This window comes from Oncorhynchus clarkii, chromosome 18 (genome assembly GCF_045791955.1).
Source record: "Oncorhynchus clarkii lewisi isolate Uvic-CL-2024 chromosome 18, UVic_Ocla_1.0, whole genome shotgun sequence".
Lineage (NCBI taxonomy): Eukaryota > Metazoa > Chordata > Actinopteri > Salmoniformes > Salmonidae > Oncorhynchus > Oncorhynchus clarkii.
Window position 1 is genome coordinate 14,604,778 of NC_092164.1, and position 17,400 is coordinate 14,622,177.

The 17,400-nt window shown below is 48.8% G+C and overlaps 1 protein-coding gene across 3 annotated transcripts; it reads right to left on the bottom strand.

Annotated features, from left to right (window-relative positions):
• Positions 1-4,821: 4,821 nt before the first annotated feature.
• Positions 4,822-16,986, bottom strand: LOC139373046 (chloride intracellular channel protein 4-like). 3 transcript variants are annotated; one of them, XM_071113071.1, is made up of 6 exons: positions 12,799-16,986; positions 8,361-8,470; positions 8,055-8,180; positions 7,852-7,958; positions 7,372-7,553; positions 4,822-5,837 (listed from the first exon to the last, which is right to left on the bottom strand). In XM_071113071.1, exons 1-6 carry the CDS (start codon positions 16,822-16,824, stop codon positions 5,676-5,678), a joined length of 4,713 nt encoding a protein of 1,570 aa, XP_070969172.1. In that variant the 5' UTR covers positions 16,825-16,986; the 3' UTR covers positions 4,822-5,675. The 3 variants fall into 3 exon arrangements, with proteins under 3 accessions (XP_070969172.1, XP_070969174.1, XP_070969173.1); XM_071113073.1 differs by lacking the exon at positions 12,799-16,986 and adding an exon at positions 8,931-9,270; XM_071113072.1 differs by lacking the exons at positions 4,822-5,837; positions 7,372-7,553; positions 7,852-7,958; positions 8,055-8,180; positions 8,361-8,470 and adding an exon at positions 10,761-10,867.
• Between the last annotated feature and the right edge of the window lie 414 nt (positions 16,987-17,400).

Sequence of the window (17,400 nt, forward strand, 5' to 3'; positions counted from 1 at the left end):
GCCCTGTCACCAGTGTCATCTCGACAACATTCTCCCTTTCTCCTCTCTCCCAACTCCTCAGCCCTGTCACCAGTGTCATCTCGACAACATTCTCCCTTTCTCCTCTCTCCCAACTCCTCAGCCCTGTCACCAGTGTCATCTCGACAACATTCTCCCTTTCTCCTCTCTCCCAACTCCTCAGCCCTGTCACCAGTGTCATCTCGACAACATTCTCCCTTTCTCCTCTCTCCCAACTCCTCAGCCCTGTCACCAGTGTCATCTCGACAACATTCTCCCTTTCTCCTCTCTCCCAACTCCTCAGCCCTGTCACCAGTGTCATCTCGACAACATTCTCCCTTTCTCCTCTCTCCCAACTCCTCAGCCCTGTCACCAGTGTCATCTCGACAACATTCTCCCTTTCTCCTCTCTCCCAACTCCTCAGCCCTGTCACCAGTGTCATCTCGACAACATTCTCCCTTTCTCCTCTCTCCCAACTCCTCAGCCCTGTCACCAGTGTCATCTCGACAACATTCTCCCTTTCTCCTCTCTCCCAACTCCTCAGCCCTGTCACCAGTGTCATCTCAACAACATTCAGTATTCTACTGCCCATGTCTTACACCTGCTCCTCTCCTCTCTCCCTTTTTCCTTTCCTCTCTCCTTTTCTCCTCTCTCCCTTTCTCCTCTCCCCTCTTTCAACTCCTCCTCTCCCAACTCCTCCTCTCCTCACCCGTCATTCCAAAACGTCTTTCTGACATCACAGCGAAAGGACAATCAGTGCGTCCAGTACACCGTCATCTTCCTGTGTGATTAAAGCTTAGTGACAGGCAGGAAAAAAAACTCTTTTATAGACTGAACATGACTCTCTTTGACTGCATCTCCCTTTGACGTGTGTCACACAACACTGTCTGTCTGCATCTGATGATTGTGTGTGGGTGTGTTTGGTGATGCTGTGTGTGAGTGACTGTTGGTATATGTGTTTATTTGTGTGTGGGGGTCAGTCTGTTGGCCGGAATCAAGCTAACCTCTGCCTTTTGCAAACAAATAGTGTGTAGTATTTTTGAGTGAGTGTGTGACGTTATCAATTCATGTTTATTCTGTGTTTGCGACGTTTTCATTGTGTGTGTGTGTGTGCGTGGTCTGGGCCAACTTTGTGTTGGAGACAGGCTTTTGGCCCTCCTGCGTCAGAGGGTCTTTCTCTGTGGGCCCCTGAGCAAACACATTAAGAAGAATCTTATCACTGCTTATACAGCGACGCGCTGACACACACACACACACACACACACACAATGGCGAGCCTGACACCAAACACGCCAAATGTCATCACGCCGCTAAGAAGGAGCGGGCGGGATCACAAGAAATTAGCAGCCCCCTCATTGGGCAACGGCGAGGTGTTGGTTTGGCCCGTCTTGAAGGAACCGTTGGGTTTATAAAGAGAGGATGGGACAGGTCTACGTTAGAAGCGACAAGAGCTAAATTTGCACACGCACCTCTGCACACACACACTCTCGACAAGCCTTCTTCACAGAGGCGCATCGGTGCTGAACGACAAGTGTGTGTACGACAAACAAGTTAGTGACTTCAGAGACAGAAATTAAGGAACAGACTTTGGACAAGAAGACTAACAGACACCCAAACAATTGGCTGAACTCTGACCCACAGGAGACATACATGTTCTCTCAACGTGCAGCTAAAGAAGACGACAGAGCTAACTCAGCTCTTTGAGACTAAAACGAGACCTTGTTGGTATCCGAAGACCTGAGCTTTAGAACCAGACCGGTACTTGTGGTTGAAGCCCAGAAGCTGTGGTCAGAATTGGTTCAGAAACGGCCAGAAGTTCCGGTAAGAAGGTGCAGTCATGCAGAAAGTATCTGTGGTCCTGTTGGTGGGAGTCCTGACGGTGTTGGTGACTCTGTGGGCTGGAGTGGACACAGCCCCCACCCTGCTGACTGACAGAGGTAAGGAGAGAGGGATGGAGGGATGGGATGGAGACTTAAGGGATTGAGGGAGGATAGAAGATGGGTGAGAGTCGAGGTATAAAGGGAACATGGAGGGAAATTATGATGGACAGAAAGAATGGAAGGGAATGGAGAGAGTAGGAAGGAAGAGAGATTGAGTGGCTGAAGGGAGAGTGAAGGGATGGGATGGAGAAGGAAGAGAAGGATGGAGAGATCACGGTTAAGGATGAAGATGGCTGAATGAAAGTATTCAGGGAGTATAGATGAAGAATGTGTTGCTCACGCTCCTCTCTTCCTAGAATACTTTCCTCGCCCACACAATGCTGAATTATCCTTTGTACACACACACACACAAACAAATGCAAGCAAGCATACACACACACACACAAACACACTCAAAGCAGCTCGTGTCCACTCTCCATTTCGACACTAGCTGACATTGGTACTGGGTGATTCCATGGCGTTGCTATGGGACCGCTGTGACGTTCAGAGGGTCTTTAAGGTGGCCACACAACAATACGGCTCAGTTGACACAGTGACCCTCTGAAGACCGTGGACAGACAGAAAGCTGAGAAAGGCTGGGAATTTTGTCTACATTACACAACAGACTGTCTAGAGCTGAGACTTGGTCTGTCTCTGAGCTGTTGGGGTTTGGTGGAATCAATCAATCCCATTTTATTTTCTAGGACACTTTCTACAAATAGCAACCTTGGCCTGAACCACCATGGAGCACACAGAGGAGAAAGGTCAATGTGTCATTATCCAGAATCATTATGTGAGGCATTATAGAATGAGGATGGGATTCTGCCAGGCGTTGAATATGACTCTGAGACCACAGAATGTTCATGTGTGTCTGTAATGTTGTCTTTCAGGAGACATAAAGCTAACAGGTCCAGCTAGAGTCGACTCAATTGTGCAAGAGAGAACGGAACCGTCAACGGTCAACGCTTCTAAACCACTGAAGACCACACTGATGACCACCATCCCTGTTGGTCGAGAAAAGACATCCACACCCACCAGCAGTCTGGATAGACGATTGAAGATGGATCCGGTGACGAGCAGTCCAGATAGACGAGCCCAGATCCTGAAGATGCTGTCAGCGCTGGAGGAACTCAGCAGGGCGATCAACAGCACTCTGAGCACACGGATGACCATGATGCCCAGAGGGTCAGCAAACGGCAGAAATTCAGGAAAGAAGAAGAAAGCGGTAAATCAATGCTGTTTGTGTTTATGATATTCCTACCTGCCTTGGGATAGAATAGTTACTTTCACACCAGGATGTGTTTTTAGAAAGTAATACATCTAATGGAGTGATAGGGGCAACTATGACATTTTTCTAAATTCTAAGATCAACTCAATATTTTGTTTAATGTTACTTTAAATGTGATTTGGCCATACATGTTTTTTTTACATTGCACTTTTGCCCCTGTCACCTCCATTGATTGCTAGCTAGCGATTGGCTGAAGCTACCTGATGTTTGTAGTGGCTGTTTAAAGAAAACTTAACCATGGAATACAGTTTCTCTTCGCCAGTAGACTACTTTCAGGGTGTGGAACCATCTGACATTAAGTTGTGAACCTCAACTTCTCCTTTATAAAATGTTAAATACTGTACCTGGGATACATCATTTCAAAGGATCCTCCTGCCTGCTTGAAACTAAAGTGTGACTTCTTCTATTCCTGTACTGAAGGTAGCTGAGGCGGATAGAGTGAAAACCACCACAGTGCCTCCTGTGGATGTTGGAGGTAGCGTCACTGCATCCCGGCCCAGCACTGACGGCATAGACAGTCTGAGTGGCCGAAACTTCAAGAAGTCCCTTCCACAGCAACCCAAGAAGCCCAGCAACAAGAGAGGTGACTGCAAGGGGTCAAAAGTCAATTAGGAAGTATTTTTTCACTGGTTTCCTGTTTTGTCATGTTTGCTAATATTTGAAGATACTGCTCAACTTCCTAATCTCGTTCTCTTTCTCTCCAACAGTGTGTTTCTGGAAGTACTGCTCCCAAAACTGATCCTCCACAGACCCTGACAAACACCCCTGTAAACATCCATGGTACCCTCCAAACCAACATTCCCCCCATCCTACCCCCACCCTGCACCCGGGCACTAGGCAACCAATGCGGCGAGGCATCAGAGGCCCGGCGCCACCACTGACCTTTTCATTGGCTCATGAATAACAGTACTGACCAATCAGGTCGCCCCATCATCGACGTGTGTACTTGTGCCTATGTGCACGAAAGTCTGTTAACCGTTTATAGAAGAGAAAACGCTGTGTGTGATCTCTAATAAAGATGACCCGAGCATGATAAAACTATAGGACAATAAAGACGTTTATTTTTCTACAGATCCCTCTCTCTCTCTCTCTCGCTCTCTCAGTTGTTCATTATGGAATGACCAATATGTTAAAAATGACTGAAACTGTGTGCAGTTGGCTGCTAAAGATGAGGTTGAGGGCAGATGTATTGCTGTTTTTTGAGTGGCTCACAAGATCATTTGAAAGGGTTCGAGGCATCATCGCAAAGCTGAGAGACTATTAGGTCTCAGTCTTAAAGGTTATGTACACATTGGTTGTATAATGTAATGTTACTGGACTGCTTACATTGGTGGTAGAGATTTACATAAGAGATTTACACACTTCTTGCAAAACTCTAGAATTCCTGGAGAGGATGTCCCCATGGTAACCCATGGTGGCACTGTAAACTACGTTTGTTGATATTAGGGCTTTTACGTTTTGGTTCCACAGAAGAGTCAGTAGTACCGTTGCCTTGGTGACTGTGGGTGACTGGGTTGAGGTTTAAAGGGAAAGGTCACCCCATATTCAAAAGTCTGTCAGAAGTTGTCATACATCAAAAGATACACAAAGCAAGGTAACAAAAATATCAAAGACAAATCACTGTTCTGAAATCAGTTTAATAAAGTCTCCTCTGGTGAGGATTATAAGGCGAGTACACAGGGTTGTGTCAGTATTTGTTTGGTGCATAGAGAGATACAGTACACACTTCCGCCACAATCAAAATGGCTTCCGATTCAACCTGCATGTTCAGGAAGGCCCAAACAGGTGAGCTTCTCAACAGGAAGCCCCACCCACAATCCTGTTATGGTCAATAGAATTCGATATAAATGGTGTTAAAGCAGATTTGCTTTTACAAAACGTACAAATAGATAAGTCAGACCTTGACATCAAAAAGCTTTTTACTATTGATTATTATTCACCCATAGATAGCCAAAATAAGACGGGGGAGAAACTAATGAAAAGTGAATTTATAAAGTATATGTATGTTAATTTTTAGACATAGGTTAATACTGTGATCAAGGCCAAAGTGTTGCATATTCATATAAGTATGGCATGTCTACCTGTGCTCTGCTATACCTCTAAGACACAGAGGTTATAACACTCTAATGAATGCTTATGGCTGCTTTAGGACAGTTTTACAATGTCGCAGTATTAGTAGATAGTACTATACGCTGTTAGAGTTCCTCCACTAGGTTTCTAACAGTGTCTGTGTCTTCAATGACACCATACAGCTGTATTATAGTGCACCGCAGAGGGCTTTGGCCAAAAGGACTGGATGTGAAATGGGTGCAGACCTCTCTGTCTAGTGGTCTTACAATCACAGCAGCCATGACACTACATATGAGTGCCGTGCAACCCAACCTGTGAGTGCACAAAGACACACACACACACACGCACACACACACAATTTGGGATTGGGCCTTCTCAGTCTCTCCCTCCTCCCCCTGTTGCTATTTGATTCGTTTGGCCACATCTATGTAGGCAAATTCGATTTCGCGCTCAACAGGACAGGTGTTAGTAAACTCTTCCCTCTTGTAGGCGTGGTTCAGATAGCGCCACACCCCCGCCATCTCCGCCGGGATCTCAAAGCCACGGTACTTCCTGGCCACCACCTGGGACAGAACCGAGACACAGGTGATGTCATGAAACAGACCAGGAAGTAGCCTAAACATGGGAATCACTTTGAGAGAAACAAATCACAACTCATATGGATCAGTGATAGAGGTCAGTGTTGATGTGAGAATTTAGAGGATATAAGTCATTAAAGTAGATCCTTTATAATGTGTAGTCTTGGCGGCAAGGTGGGTATAATTGGTAGTAGTACCTTTATAATGTGTAGTCTGGGCAGCAGGATCTTTATAATGTGTAGTCTAGGCGGCAAGGTGGGTATTATTGGTAGTAGTACCTTTATAATGTGTAGTCTAGGCAGCAAGGTGGGTATTATTGGTAGTAGTACCTTTATAATGTGTAGTCTAGGCAGCAAGGTGGGTATTATTGGTAGTAGTACCTTTATAATGTGTAGTCTGGGCAGCAGTACCTTTATAATGTGTAGTCTAGGCAGCAGTACCTTTATAATGTGTAGTCTGGGCAGTAGTACCTTTATAATGTGTAGTCTGGGCAGCAGTACCTTTATAATGTGTAGTCTGGGGAGCAGTACCTTTATAATGTGTAGTCTGGGCAGCAGTACCTTTATAATGTGTAGTCTAGACAGCAGTACCTTTATAATGTGTAGTCTGGGCAGCAGTACCTTTATAATGTGTAGTCTAGGCAGCAGTACCTTTATAATGTGTAGTCTGGGCAGCAGTACCTTTATAATGTGTAGTCTGGGCAGCAGTACCTTTATAATGTGTAGTTTGGGCAGCAGTACCTTTATAATGTGTAGTCTGGGCAGTAGTACCTTTATAATGTGTAGTCTGGGCAGCAATTCCTTTATAATGTGTAGTCTGGGCAGCAGTACCTTTATAATGTGTAGTTTGGGCAGCAGTACCTTTATAATGTGTAGTCTAGGCAGCAGTACCTTTATAATGTGTAGTCTGGGCAGTAGTACCTTTATAATGTGTAGTCTGGGCAGCAGTACCTTTATAATGTGTAGTCTGGGTGCAGTACCTTTATAATGTGTAGTCTGGGCAGTAGTACCTTTATAATGTGTAGTCTGGGCAGCAATACCTTTATAATGTGTAGTCTGGGCAGCAGTACCTTTATAATGTGTAGTTTGGGCAGCAGTACCTTTATAATGTGTAGTCTGGGCAGTAGTACCTTTATAATGTGTAGTCTGGGCAGCAATTCCTTTATAATGTGTAGTCTGGGCAGCAGTACCTTTATAATGTGTAGTTTGGGCAGCAGTACCTTTATAATGTGTAGTCTAGGCAGCAGTACCTTTATAATGTGTAGTCTGGGCAGTAGTACCTTTATAATGTGTAGTCTGGGCAGCAGTACCTTTATAATGTGTAGTCTGGGCAGCAGTACCTTTATAATGTGTAGTCTGGGCAGTAGTACCTTTATAATGTGTAGTCTGGGCAGCAATACCTTTATAATGTGTAGTCTGGGCAGCAGTACCTTTATAATGTGTAGTTTGGGCAGCAGTACCTTTATAATGTGTAGTCTAGGCAGCAGTACCTTTATAATGTGTAGTCTGGGCAGTAGTACCTTTATAATGTGTAGTTTGGGCAGCAGGTTGCAGTCTGCCAGTGTGAGGTCAGGTCCATCCAGGAAGCAGCGTGTGGACTCCTGAGGGTCTTCTGTGCTGTTGGCATCGATCTCCTCCGGCAGGGGGGTCCTCAGGAATTCATCCAGCCGCCTCAGAGACTTCAACAGGGCCTTCTCCAGGCCTGCACCCCCACCCCACCCCCCACCACGCCCCACACACACACACAGACACACACACACAGACACACACGCGCACGCGCACACACACACACACACACACACACACACACACACACACACACACACACACACACACACACACACACACACACACACACACACGGTATACTGTGAGTGAACACAGACAGACAGAGATGCACACACACAGACATTGTAATCACAGTCAGAGACACACAGGATACAGTGTAAACACACAAAAACACAGTACACACACGCAGTACACACAAACACAAGCCTTACCGTCGTTGGTATCTTTGCGGGGGTTCTTGATGTAGGCAGAGAACTTGGAGAACACATCTATACCTGCGGTGTTTGACTCTGGGTGATTAGTCGCCAACTTGGGGTACCTGAGAAAGATATATCAGACATCAGGATTGGTCAGTTGAATCCAGGAAGTGGTCGTTTGATTGACAGGCAATAGACAGGAAGTGGTGGGTGTGTACCGTGGTGGCGTGAGTTTTTCCTCAAGGAACTCTTCTATCTTGTTGACGTCGACCTTCACCTCCCCGTTAAATGTGACGAATGGAGGGTTGGTCCCCGGGGCCAGGTCCTGCAGGTCTGCCGGTTTCCTGGGTAACACATTATTACAAGGTTCTTACAGGGCTCCTGTGTCAGGGAACCCACATAAACATCATCCAGCATTAATGGCTGAATGTCTTTAGAAAGTATTTCAAACCCTGTTGATCCTGATATAGAACACAATTGATTGATTGATAGACGTATCGGCCGATGGGATGATGTACCCATACCTTTTGAGGTCAACTGTGGTGACGTTGAAAATAACTCCCTTCAGCCACAGAATCATGAAGAGGCGCTGGGAGAACGGACAGTTCCCGATGCTCTCACCATCACTGCCAGCCTAAGTAGGAGACACACAAAAGGTTCAGTCCAACTCATACACACACAGTTCAAATACATACAGTACATACAACAGGCCCCAATCACAAATGCCCTGGTCATTATTCCCTGTCTGGTAGAACACACTACCACAACACGTTGAATCGGCCCTGACGATCTCTTGCCACTAAAGGTCCTCAACAAACCTGAGAGATCATCAACAACACTAGCACCACCAGCAGCACCAGCAACAACAACAGCACCACCACCACAAGCAGCAACAACAGCACCACCACCAGCAACAACAACAGTACCACCACCAGCGGCAACAACAACAGCACCACCAGCAGCAACAACAACAGTACCACCACCACCAGCAACAACCACAGCACCAACACCAGCAACAACAACAGCACCACCACCAGCAACAACAACAGCACCAGCAGCATCAAATTCCTTCATACTTCAAGCTCAACTCTTACCTTGACAAACAGCTCGATAGTTGGGAACCCCAGCTTTTTGGCTGCTATGTCAAACCAGGCCATGGTGACAACACAAGTCAAGGTATCAGTTTATGGACTCATAACCTAGAGGTCCAAAGACACAGCCCGATCGGTAAATCAATCTGCCTCCAATCAGTCAGGTTCTGTCAGAGAAACTCGTGAAAGTTACTGTCTCTGTCTGGGCTGACTGAGACCGGACCGGGTCTGAGGGTTCTGTAGCTGTGGGTGTCCATGATTGGGGTGGTAAGATCGAGGGGAGGTGGGTTTAGATATGCAGAGCAGGACAGTGAGACGTTTTGCACAGCACACTCCCTCTTTGTTAGCCACACACGGCTAGCATAATAGACACACTGTTTGGGTGTTTTCCCTGTCTGGTGGGGCGTCTTTCGTTTATAGATTGTAGTTCTGATGTGTTGAATTCAGCTACAGGTACTGACATAATGAATTAATAATAGCCCATGCCAAACAGAGAACAGAGTGCAAACTTGTTTAGATACGTAATCAGGTCCATGTGCCCCTCTACAATAATTTCTTCCTGATGCAAAAGTCTCAGTTTATGATTCCAGTAAAATTAGCTCATTCACTGCCCTTAATAACCTACAATGCAGAAACTCTGCCTCTTTTGGTGCACCAGTATACGTTTTTATCAATCCTCAAACAACAGCAACAATAGGCACCAACTGACTGACCCAGAGTCTGTAGGTATGGTGTCAGTGTAGGCTGGCAGAACAGTGTGAGGTCTGTTCTGGGGTCAGTGTGTGGGAGTTGATGGAATCCTCAGGCCTGTTCTGACCCTGATGGAAAAGCGCAATGTGTTTCTCACACACACACACACACACACACACACACACACACACACACACACACACACACACACACACACACACACACACACACACACACACACACACACACACACACACACACACACACACACACACACACACACACACACTCACTGAAAACGTACTCCTCGTAGGCAACCAACCATACTGTGCATGCATATCATAGAAGTACCTCATTGGGTAGAAAGTTGTCAACAACATAACATTGTTTGATCATGTATATTTCTACTGAGATCATTACAAACCCAACCAACTCTGACTCATCACACTTCAACTCTGACCCCAAAGCTCATGGCAATAGGTGACCATTCAAGTGTGCTGTGTGACTTTGTTACCATAATGACAACAACAGCGGACCAATAAGTCAAATATCTGCATGTGTGTAGGCAGAGTGGGCCCTGTCACCCCCTCTTGTCCCCAGACACCCCAGTCAGCTCCATACCAGCAGGCCTGATAATCAGCTTATTGTCAGAGAGAAATAGAGAGAGAAAGAGACAGAGAGAGAGAGAGAGAGAGAGAGAGAGGGGGGAGAGAGAGAGAGGGGGAGAGGGGAGAGAGAGAGGGGAGAGAGGGGGAGAGGGGAAAGAGAGAGGGGAGAGAGAGAGAGAGGGGGAGAGGGGAGAGAGAGAGGGGTGAGAAGGAGAGAGGGAAAGAGTGAAAGAGAAAGAAAGAGCGAGAGAGAGAGGGGGGGGTGAGAAGGGAAGAAAGAAAAAGAGAGAGAGAGAGAGAGAGAGAGAGAGGAGGCAGAGAGAAAATGCAAAAATAATTTCCTCCATGTTTTCCTTGAGTCTCTAACTTTGGTGAAAGCCACAGTTGGAGCTTGCTCCTGCCTCCTGCCTCCCCTGACCTTGGCCATGGAGCATACCTACAGTTGCTCTCACACCAAGAGCAAGACAAAGGCGTCTATTGTATTATGTGAGCAGGCGCCCCAGGAGAACAGGCCAGGATATTAGGACATTTTCCCCCAGGCTTAATCCTTCAGCTGGGCGCCAGGGCACCTTCATCAAACACTGGAATGTGCCTTTGTTGTGTTGGTCACGTCCTGGGTCCATGGCATGCAGCCCTCCAGACCTACAACGCCATAACAATATGCCAATTTTTAGCAGGAGGTTTTATCTAGGCGACTGACGGTTAGCACACATACAGTATTATGTAGCACATGTGGGAGTCAAATCCACAACCCTGGGGTTGCTATAGAGAGCCACACTCCAACCAATTGAGCCAAAGGAGGTACCATGTCAGGTAACTTTTTAATACAGGCTTTTTATAGACAACTGACCAGAAATGCATGGCTCAAAGCAATACAGTCGAGGCTAGAATGGAGCATAATGATGTAGTGGCTCAATGTAGTGCTCTCCACCTAGTCCTCAAAGCACTTTACATTGATAGTGGGCCACAGGTGATGCTACGGCAGCCATTTTGCACCAGAACACTCACCAACAACACTACTAGAATACCCCTCACACACAGGCACGCAATGGGGACAATGGGGCCGTCAAGACTGTGTGTGTGTGTGTGTGTGTGTGTGTGTGTGTGTCTCCGTGTAACTGTGTGTGTGCATCTGGGTATGTGTGTGTGTGCAATCAGCTAAAGAGGGGTAGAATTACAGTAGAATATCACTCTCTAAATGGGATGAGATAAGGAGATCCCAGTGGGATCACAGGCAACCCAGCGACATGACTCCCACATGCTAACACAATCACACACAACCCCAACAAAATACCTCACATGCAATCATAACACAGGGAATATTACACAACATGCCTCACACCCAAACCGTAAGTATGCTTGATGTTTCCTTAGCAACAGATTTTCAAAATGGCGGTGTGTTTTTGAATAAGTCCAGCAGGCTAATACTTTACTGGCCAGACACACAGACCCTCTTTTTTCCTTACTACACCACCTCTGACCTGCAGGGCCAAACAGTGTCTTTATTACGACGTAAATTAAGTTACCTGCTAACTACTCCCTTACAGTATATTTTCCAGGCCCAGATCTGAAGCGAAGCCAGTATCATTGTATGTTGCCATGTCGCTACACTCGGTGGTAAAGAAGAACAGGCCACAGAAAGTAGGCTATTGATAACAACAACATCCTCTCTCTCTCAACGACTCGCGACAGACGGCCATTTCAAGTTGTCAAATCGCATTACTTTAAACCAGCCAGGGGAGAATAGACCACAACAACAGAACAATGTCTGGGGCTTTGAGCGGACAGTGTCTGAGCTAGCCTTTATGACCAACTGAACATGACTATAGACCAGACACTAATATAATTAGCAACTAAGTAGCTAAGATAAGCTAAAAGGTGGGCTAGGGCTAGTGGCTGGCATGAGTTTTCCTATGATGCTAGCTAGCACGCTACATGTAGCCCCATGTGTAATCTATAGAACAGGATGACAGGAAAGTTCCATTACGAGCTAAGTAGATAATTCTCAAGGATTCCGAAACACTGATTGGATTACCATGTGAGAGTTGGAGGCAGATAGAGAGAGAGAAAGAAAGAAGGAAGAGAAGGGGTGGGTCTGTATTGTTGTGACATGTGGGCAGATACATCTTGTAGCCGTTACCTGAATAGAAGCTACACTTGACTTTAAACACATGCTAAACTATAACCTGCTACAAGTGGAGTTGCCAATACACGGAGACAATGGCAGAGAGATCTATACATCTTAGACCACACCCCTCAGTGCTCTTCAGTCCTGGTCCAGAGCACCCACAGGATGTGCAGGGTAACACACCTGATTCAGGTAATCAGCTGATCGATACAGCCTGTAGCTCTACAGGACCAGGAAGCACTGGGGTCTGTTCAGGAAGATGCAACATAACATAACTTTCAGATATAAATGTACTGTGTACTACACAGGGTGTATTGTAGATAGAACACATGTGATTGCCTGTCGTCTAAAAAAGGGAATTGTGTCAGCTTTATTCATCACATGTCTATCTGCAACGTTCTTAACGTCATAGCTAACCCATAGTTAACCCTTGGTGCTACTGTACCTTGACATAGAGGGAGATCTCGTACTCCTGGGGGTCCGGACTGTCGCTGTCTTCCTCGTGAGAAGTTGGGCTCTGCAGCCTCACAGACTTCTTTGGCGTCTTCTCCTCCCCCTGCGCCTCCTTCTCTTTCTTCACCTCTATCTTCACTTCTGTCCTCTGGTGCATGAACGTGGGCACTTCGTCCATGACCACCACCTTCTTCTTCTTTTTCTTCACCTGCTCCTCTCTCCTCTTCGGGGAAAGTACCTCCTCTTTGAGCACCGACTTCAGCTCCTTTATCCAGTCCTCACTCCTCTCGGGGGTCTGTGCCTCCTCTGGGGCCTCCTTCTTGGCCCAGTCCTCCCTCCACCAGGGAGTCTGTGCCTCCTCTGGGGCCGCCTCCTTGTTCCAGTCGTTGCTCCCTCTGCGGGTCTGCGCCTCTTCTGGGGCCGCCTTCTTGTTCCAGTCGTTGCTCCCTCTGCGGGTCTGCGCCTCTTCTGGGGCCGCCTTCTTGTTCCAGTCGTTGCTCCCTCTGCGGGTCTGCGTCTCCTCTGGGGCCGCCTTCTTGTTCCAATCGTTGCTCCCTCTGCGGGTCTGCGCCTCCTCTGGGGCCGCCTTCTTGTTCCAGTCGTTGCTCCCTCTGCGGGTCTGCGCCTCCTCTGGGGCCTCCTTCTTGTTCCAGTCGTTGCTCCCTCTGCGGGTCTGCGCCTCCTCTGGGGCCGCCTTCTTGTTCCAGTCGTTGCTCCCTCTGCGGGTCTGCGCCTCCTCTGGGGCCGCCTTCTTGTTCCAGTCGTTGCTCCCTCTGCGGGTCTGCGCCTCCTCTGGGGCCGCCTTCTTGTTCCAGTCGTTGCTCCCTCTGCGGGTCTGCGCCTCCTCTGGGGCCGCCTTCTTGTTCCAGTCGTTGCTCCCTCTGCGGGTCTGCGCCTCCTCTGGGGCCGCCTTCTTGTTCCAGTCGTTGCTCCCTCTGCGGGTCTGCGCCTCCTCTGGGGCCGCCTTCTTGTTCCAGTCGTTGCTCCCTCTGCGGGTCTGCGCCTCCTCTGGGGCCGCCTTCTTGTTCCAGTCGTTGCTCCCTCTGCGGGTCTGCGCCTCCTCTGGGGCCGCCTTCTTGTTCCAGTCGTTGCTCCCTCTGCGGGTCTGCGCCTCCTCTGGGGCCGCCTTCTTGTTCCAGTCGTTGCTCCCTCTGCGGGTCTGCGCCTCCTCTGGGGCCGCCTTCTTGTTCCAGTCGTTGCTCCCTCTGCGGGTCTGCGCCTCCTCTGGGGCCGCCTTCTTGTTCCAGTCGTTGCTCCCTCTGCGGGTCTGCGCCTCCTCTGGGGCCGCCTTCTTGTTCCAGTCGTTGCTCCCTCTGCGGGTCTGCGCCTCCTCTGGGGCCTCCTTCTTGATCCAGTCGTTACTCCCTCTGCGGGTCTGCGCCTCCTCTGGGGCCTCCTTCTTGATCCAGTCGTTGCTCCCTCTGCGGGTCTGCGCCTCCTCTGGGGCCTCCTTCTTGATCCAGTCGTTGCTCCCTCTGCGGGTCTGCGCCTCCTCTGGGGCCGCCTTCTTGTTCCAGTCGTTGCTCCCTCTGCGGGTTTGCGCCTCCTCTGGGGCCGCCTTCTTGTTCCAGTCGTTGCTCCCTCTGCGGGTCTGCACCTCCTCTGGGGCCTCCTTCTTGATCCGGTCGTTACTCCCTCTGCGGGTCTGCGCCTCCTCTGGGGCCTCCTTCTTGATCCAGTCGTTGCTCCCTCTGCGGGTCTGCGCCTCCTCTGGGGCCTCCTTCTTGATCCAGTCGTTGCTCCCTCTGCGGGGTGTCACCCTGTCTCTTTTTACTGTCGCCTCCTCTTTCATTTTTCCCTGTCTCAGCCTTGTGGGAGTTAGCAGCATCTCATTCAGCAGTTGTCGTTTCACCTCCTCTGTTCCAGGGAACCCATTCTCTATCCTGGCTTTGCGACTTTTGACCCCTAGCTCCACCTCTTCTTTCTTCTCTTTCCTTCTTTCCTTCGCTGTGTATTCCTTCCCAAACTTTACTGGCTCATCCTTAGTGGCAGGCCCTGGCTGTTCTACTCTCTCGCTGCATCCCTCTAATGCAGATTTAGACTCATCCTCAATGAGATCTTCTGGCTCTTCCGCCATCTCAATCGCTACCTCTGATTGTGAGTCTAGATTATCGTCAATGTTTGTCACTGGCTGTTCCTCCAACTCACCCCCTCCCTCTGCTCCTCCCGTTCCTATCTCTGAGACCGGGACTGGATTATCCATCTCTTCAGCCCCTCCCACCTCTGCAGCTCCGGGCTCATCCAGAATGACCTCTCCTGGCTGTTCTTTCTCCATGTCTCCTCCCTCCTCAAGCTCGAAAGCCTCCTCGACATGCTCTAAATCCTTGTCGTCGTCCTCCTGTGTAGCTTCTGCTGAACCCTTGAGTATCTGTACCTGTGGCTGAGCTACAACTTTGTCTTCTTTCTCTTCCCCCTCTTCTCTGGCAGCATAATCAGGCTCCAAAGCCTTTTCCGTCTGTTCCTCCATACCGCCGCCACCTCTTCTCTCTTCCTCTGCTATGTCTACATTATCCTCCTTCTTTTGCTCCTCCTCTACTTTGCTGCCTTCTGTGTCCATCCCCACCACCGCATTATCTCCAACCTGTTGCGGCTCTTCTCTCTCCCTACCACCTCCCTTCACTGCCCTATCACTGTCACCCTCTTCCACCTGTAGCTGCTGTTCTGTCTGTTGTATACCTCCCTCCTCTTTAGAGCCGTTCTCACCCTCCTGACTCTCATTGGGCTGTATCAGTGGCTGTGCCTTGCTCTTGCTCCCTCCCTCTACCTCAACAGGTGGAGTGACAACATCCTGTGGCTGTTGAGCTGTGGTTGCCTGACTCTTGACGACTCCAAGCGCTATGAACTCCTTGGTAACAAACAACGGGGGCTGGTGCTCTGTCGCTTGACGCCAATCCTCTTTTTTCACTAAAACTGCTTTAGTTGTCTCTCCCTGTTCTTCTGTAACATGGCTTTTAACCTCCTCCTCTTTTTTCTCTGTACTCGTCTCACTTCCCTGCTGGTTATCATCCCTCTCTTCTTGTGAAACCTGTCGATTTTTTGCCAATTTATTGTTACTTTCCTCGCTCTCTCCTTCATTGTCATTGGCTGGCTGATGTTTAGGCTCCTCTTCCTGTCCTCCCTCCTGCCGTGTTTCTCTGACCTCATCACTAGTGGACACCGTTTGACAGTCATCGGTCACTTGACTCCTGCTTTCATCACTCACTCTCGCCATGCCATCATCATTAGTCACCTGGCTGATGGGCATCTCTGCATCCTGACCGCCACTCTGCTCTCCCTTCGTTAACTCATCTGTAGTGGATGTGGTTTCTGGCTTTCGACTCTCTGTACACAGCTCTTCTTTACTCTCCACCTCATCATTAGTTGACGGGACTGGCGGTTCTGTTGTCGTCAAACCGACATTGTCCTCTGTCTTCTCTGTCTCATCAACAGGCAAAATGACTTGTGCCTTTTCTGCCTCTGGAGATGTCTCCAAGGCTTTCCTCTCTACCTCATCATTAATGGACTCAGTTTCAGGTAAACTAGGGGGTGGTGGGGGGAGAGGAGCTTCTCTCTCCTCTATTTCTCTCTCTTTCTCCGCCCCTGCTGACTCCTCCTCTCTCTCAGCAAACTTCTCTTCTTCAACAGCCTCTACAAATTTATCCTGCTCTTTCTCCTCCTCTTCAATTACAACAACTGTCACGGTCAGCTCCCGCTCCCCTTTATCCCCCTCTCTCTTTTCCTGTAAACCAACCTCCTCTTCAATCCCCCTCTCCCCCTCCTCTCCCTCCTTTCCTCCGCTCCCGCTAGCTTGCATCGTCACATCGAAATGATCAGCTGCACCTGCCATCCCAATGTACTCCATGTCCTCGCCCACCTCCTCCCCCAGTTCTAACACCTCCTCTGCTAGTTCTACATCCTCCTCCTCCTCTTCATCTCGTTGTCTCTGTCTGTCCGGGTTGGTACAGGTTCCTATAGGGCTGTGGATGATGGCTCCATTGGAGAGGTCCGGGCTGAGGCCATTAGCTTCAGACTGTTCCATGGTTACTGGAAGACCAACACACACTGGGAAGGAGTGTGTTCAAGGTTCCAACGAGTATGTGTCCAGGAGTTCAAGCCAAGTTTGAGAAAGTTGGATAAGTGTGTGTTTGTAGGTTCCACGGACACACGCACAGCTTCTAGTTGTCGCTGCCTGGGGCTCCAATCTGTAAATAGTGCCTGTGTACAGTTGGTCAAAGTACAATCTCTTTCTCTCTCTCTCTCTCTCCCTCTCCCTCTCCCTCTCCCTCCTTCTCCAAAGGATTAGGCTGAGTTTCAGAAGTTGATCCCCACATGACCAGCCTGCCTCATCTAAATCCGCCCAGAGCCTATATCCCCCCAGCCCAGCTCCAGAGCCTATATCCTCCCAGCCCAGCCCAGCTCCAGAGCCTATACCCCCACAACCATGCCTAGCCCAGCATAGCCCCAGTATCCCACATCCCTCCCCATACCCCAGGCCCCTCTACTCCACTCCAACCCCCATTCATTCAACCACTTCCCTAACAATCTCCTCCTCCCGATGGCTGCCTCCATGCATCCTAAAACACATCCAACAATCCCCCCCCCCCCCCCCCCCCCC

Bases quoted from the DNA above. Each gene is read 5' to 3' on its own strand.
- LOC139373046 (XM_071113071.1), bottom strand. From the start codon at position 16,824: ATGGAACAGTCTGAAGCTAATGGCCTCAGCCCGGACCTCTCCAATGGA. The intron at 7,554-7,851 runs GTAAGGCTTGTG...GTGGGGGTGCAG, and splicing joins CCGCAAAGATACCAACGACG to GCCTGGAGAAGGCCCTGTTG. The intron at 5,838-7,371 runs GTACTACTGCCC...GTTCTGTCCCAG, and splicing joins CCAAACTACACATTATAAAG to GTGGTGGCCAGGAAGTACCG.